Source organism: Chenopodium album, chromosome 1, assembly GCF_948465745.1.
Source record: "Chenopodium album chromosome 1, dcCheAlbu1.1, whole genome shotgun sequence".
Classification (NCBI taxonomy): Eukaryota; Viridiplantae; Streptophyta; class Magnoliopsida; order Caryophyllales; family Amaranthaceae; genus Chenopodium; species Chenopodium album.
This window is the reverse complement of record NC_137834.1, coordinates 78,677,871-78,682,658: the sequence shown is the minus strand read 5'-3', so window position 1 is coordinate 78,682,658 and position 4,788 is coordinate 78,677,871. Positions and strand designations below refer to the sequence as shown.

The 4,788-nt window shown below is 35.2% G+C and overlaps 1 protein-coding gene across 1 annotated transcript; it reads left to right on the top strand.

The window, feature by feature from the left end:
* The first annotated feature begins 240 nt into the window (after nucleotides 1-240).
* On the top strand, nucleotides 241-4,459 carry LOC145606403 (ABC transporter I family member 1). Its single transcript, XM_081662362.1, has 2 exons — nucleotides 241-397; nucleotides 3,263-4,459. The coding sequence occupies exon 2, from the start codon at nucleotides 3,263-3,265 to the stop codon at nucleotides 3,950-3,952; it is 690 nt and encodes a 229-aa protein (XP_081518488.1). The 5' UTR covers nucleotides 241-397; the 3' UTR covers nucleotides 3,953-4,459.
* Nucleotides 4,460-4,788: the final 329 nt, after the last annotated feature.

Genomic DNA, 4,788 nt, shown 5'->3' with positions numbered 1-4,788 from the left:
TTAAAAGTTGCACCCTTTACCATTGAGGAAAAAAAATAATAGATGATTACCAGTGAGAATTTCCATTTAATGTTTTGTATTTCCATTGAAATATTTCATTATTGTTATTTATCAAACAGGAATATAATTTAGGGATGGAGGGAGTAGTTATTATCTGTTACGGAGTATTTTTTATTGACGATTGATAATTGACATTACATTGCGCAAGGAACTCCAGCTTGATTTTTCTCATATTGCCTAATTTGCCTTTGTCCCTTGTTTTCAATTTTCCCCCTTTAGAGCTCTTTCACGCTGCACTGCTGCACCCCTCTTTCTCTCTCCTCCATTGAAGCGTACTCTGACTTCTCCATTGAAGCGGCTTCCGAGCTTTCTATCCTCCATTGAAGCATTTTCCGAGGTAAATTATTTCTCCATTTTATTTGGGTTATAGTGCATCAAATATATACTTTGGGGTTTAATTCACACTGTTTTTATTAATTTCATTGTCAGTGGTCAATTTAGGGTTCTTCTAAGGTGGATACTGAACTATTAATTATAATCACCTAAGTTACGAAAGATTATTGATCGATTTTGTTGCTAGAGTTTTGCTGCGCGCTGTTATCAATTTAAGTTGATATTCTAGAGTGCGATGAATTTTATGTGATTTTTTGGGCCTAATCTGATGATTGAGTGAAATTTGTTGGCTAATGTTTTGCATTTTTGAACATTATTCTCTAGCGCTGGCAATTATCTACAAAATTCGGAAATTCCATACTCTTATTATGTGATTTTTCGAGCTTAATTTGATGATTGAGATATGGTTGCTAATGAATTGCATTTTTGGAGCCTTATTCGTTGGCTGGCTCGGGCAATTATCTACAAAAATTGAAGGAAATTGCATATTCGTATACTCCGTATTATACTTCATATAAGGCAATGGCTACATTCATATATATGGTCAAAGCTATATCTACATTGAAGCACAAAAATGGTGATTGCTTTATTGTTTTTTTTTTTTTAGCTTTAAGAGAACTTGAACATTACAAAGAAATCGTAGACATGTGGTATGTTGTAGAAGGAAGATTTGGAGGATGGAAGTTTAGGATAGGAGAAAATACAAGTATTCAATATATAATCATAACAACCAAAACGAAGACCTTGACTAAATTCATAAGGACATAACAGTGCAGCTTTTTAGGTAACTTTGTCATCAACATTTGTGAAGTTTCGAATGGATTTCATAACCCATATACTGGAGATGCTTGCAAAAGTGTACCAAGTCATCAGAGAACATAAGATCAGCACTAATCAAGTGATAAACTAAAAGCACACCTAACTTGTACAGCCAAGGAAAAAAAGATAATTAATTTATTACAGTGTGTTAGGATAGAAAATTAAAAAAAGAAAGGGAGTGAAGAGGAAGAGAGAGAAGGGGAGGGGAAGGAGGACAACATTTAATTCCATTGTTTGGATGATGGAGAATAGGAGGGAACGGGAGGGAAATTTGAAGCAGAGGAAAGGAGAGAGAAAGTAAAAAGGGGTGAAAATTGGGCAAAGAAGTAGGGGGAAAGGAGGTTAGAATAGAAACAAGGGAAAGAGACTAGCAAGTACATTTTCTTTCCAAATCTCTCCAATCTTGGAGAGATTAATTTCTTAAATATTGATGGACACAATTTCCTTCCATTTCCCTCTTCTCCTTTTCCCTCACCTTCTATGTTATATGGACTCTTCATTTCACCTCAAGTACCCATGTTTGACACTTGAACACATCATTTTTAGTTCAAAATCATGGAAATTTTTCACAAAATAATCGAGTCGGATGCTTGGACATGTACCCGTGTCGGATATGGGTACTTGAGTCCATGTAACATAGCTCACCTTCTTAATGTACTATCCAAACAATGGAATCCCTCTCTCTTTTCTCCTCTAATCCTTAAATTTTCAAACACACGGTCAGTAGTCACCCTGCCATCTTTAGACATGTATTTAGATTTACCACTTACAACCACCAAAATGATAAGTTAAACCCTTAAATTCACTGGATGATTGTATAAGTTCGTTGTGTATAAGTGTTTGGTATATAATTGTTAGCTATTAGCTACATTGTGTAAAATGACCAATAAGGATCTATGCATAATTTATCAGCTTAAGCAAACGTGGTAGAGGGTAATACATTTGATAAACTTTGGGATAGGAGAGTTGTTTCTTCTCAAGTCCTCAACTACCACAAACCTCTCTCCCCAAAAAGCTCATTTACTAGCATTTTCAAAATTAGCCTTTTGGACTCAAAACTAATATCTCTCTACCAAACACTCACCTCAAAACTATGATTCAAAAAAGTGAATTGTTATGTGCTAGACTGCTAGTAGTACCCTTGTTGGGGTAATTTACAAATAGGTCATGACACTCATTCTGTTACCTAAATTTGCTCCACGAATATGGTAATACTAGGTAAGCTTATAATGCCAAGGTGGGTTCTAGATAATTATGGTGAATCAGTTAAAATCAGATTTACTATGATGCTAACTTATTGTTTTTAAGTATAAACTACTTGCTTATATATTGTGATGGAGTCATGTTATACTATGAATTTGCTTTACCGATTTAAGAACTAGAATAATATTTAAACTATTTTTCCAGTTTATTAGCATCAAGCCAATTAAGGAAGTATTAATTAGGTGTGGGTTTAAAGATTGGAACCATGGTCTAGTGTAATGATTATAGAATCCTAATGAAACCTTGAGTTAGTATCCATGTCATGTGATCTTAGTTGCATCCTCTAAAGAGTATATCACGTCAAAGAGGGTTATGAATTCCATACCTTTATGATTATAAGTGTTGACTTAATGTATAATTTACATACATTATTCTTAGTAAATTGTTTAAATTGGATGATTCTTAGCAAGACTTACGTATGGTTTTAATCCGAATGGTTATACACCCTTGACAAACCAATATACCTTAGTATCAGAGAATTTTCTTATATTGAAACTTCAACTTAATTCCATGCTTCAACTCTAATAGTTGAACTTATATAGTAGAGGTGAAATCAGTTTCTGAAGATGTGGGTTTTCTTTGCAGTATTGCTGATTCCTCGGAATAAGTGTTATGTATTCTCTTTTAATTTTATTTTCAGTGACTGCTTATCTTCATGCAGTTGAAGTTTATTGCTGAATTTACTAATATGCTATAGTTGATTATGCATCTTGATGATAGCACTCTGTACATCCTGCATAAATCTTGTTTTTTCTTATTTAACTCCTCTCCTTTTTACTTTACATAGATGTCGCTAAGAAAAGCTCCACTTCCTCGCATACTTATCAACAATGCATCCTGCATGCGAAATGCCCAACAAATTTTGCGCCATGTTAATGCCTCTGTTCATGATGGCGGTGCACTTGTGCTGACAGGTAGCAATGGTTCAGGCAAAAGCACTTTCCTCCGCATGTTAGCTGGCTTCTCCAAGCCTTCTGCTGGAGAGATCCTTTGGAATGGGCATGACATTACGCAGTCAGGAGTATTTCATCAATATAAGCTCCAGCTTGGATGGGTTTCTCTAAAAGATGCTGTCAAGGAAAAATTTACAGTCCTGGAAAATATTCAGTGGTTCGAACTTCTTGAAGGAAAAGAAGGAAGATCTCTTCCGGCCTTGGAGCTTATGGGTTTGGGAAGGTTGGCAAAGGAAAAGGCAAGGATGCTGTCAATGGGTCAGCGAAAAAGACTTCAACTTGCTAGGCTGCTGGCAATTGATAGGCCTATTTGGTTGCTGGACGAGCCATCTGTTGCTTTGGATGATGATGGTGTAAAATTATTGGAGTATATAATTGCTGAGCATCGAAAGAAGGGAGGAATTGTGTTTGTGGCAACTCATCTGCCTATCAAGATTGATGATGCAATGTACTTGAGGTTGCCACCTAGATTTCCTAGACGGATGACTTTGATCGATATGCTTGATCGCAGTGACATTGCTTGATTTTATGAGGCTAGTGGTTAAGTTCTTTGAATTAAATTTAAACCAAGACTGAGGCATGTTAATTAGCTTTACATCAGTAAACTCAGCTAACAGCATATGGCACTCGACTTCTTCCCCATGCTAGATCTTTGCAAGGTTTGACTCCATCAGCAGCAACATGACAATTGGCTTTCGTGAGGATTTATTTCTTTGATGAGTCAGATTCCCTTTTGGTTCTCTGGGCCTTTCACGGTCTTATACTGGAGTTTCTCTAGTTCATTGGGTCTGCATTCTACAATCAGCTCGCTACCCTTTCGTTGCACTCCAAAGTTATGAATGCTGCCTTTGTGATTGTGAATTATGTTGGCATTTTTGTTCCGCGGTGATGTATTATAGATTCAGCATATTGGGAACTGAAAGAGCATTACGAATGTTGCGAGCTCTAGCCTCTCTCTTATGGATTGGAGTTTGTGGTAGATTATAAAACACACATTGGAATTATAAAAACTTTTGTATACATCCGGTTTACACTAATATTAGTGTACATCGAGCAGTATAAGGGTAACTTTTAGCTAATTTTAGAGTAATTTTTTGTCTTTTTTTGGGTAACTTTAAACATAATACAATTTTTATATAAATCAACAACAAGAAAAGTTTTATAAAGGTAATTTAATTACATTCAATCACTTATAATTGATTTTTAGTAATTTAAAATGTGATTCTTTATTAATAAAGCGTAGATAATTTTTATTTGAATTGGGTTACTTAAACGCATATTGGGGTAACTTTTATTCATTTCAGGGGTAACTTTTAATCACCTCAGGTTATCTTTATCCGATTTTTTTATTATGCTCCAT

What these genes read in the sequence shown, in the direction of transcription:
- LOC145606403 (XM_081662362.1), top strand. Translation starts at nt 3,263, where the DNA reads ATGTCGCTAAGAAAAGCTCCACTTCCTCGCATACTTATCAACAATGCA.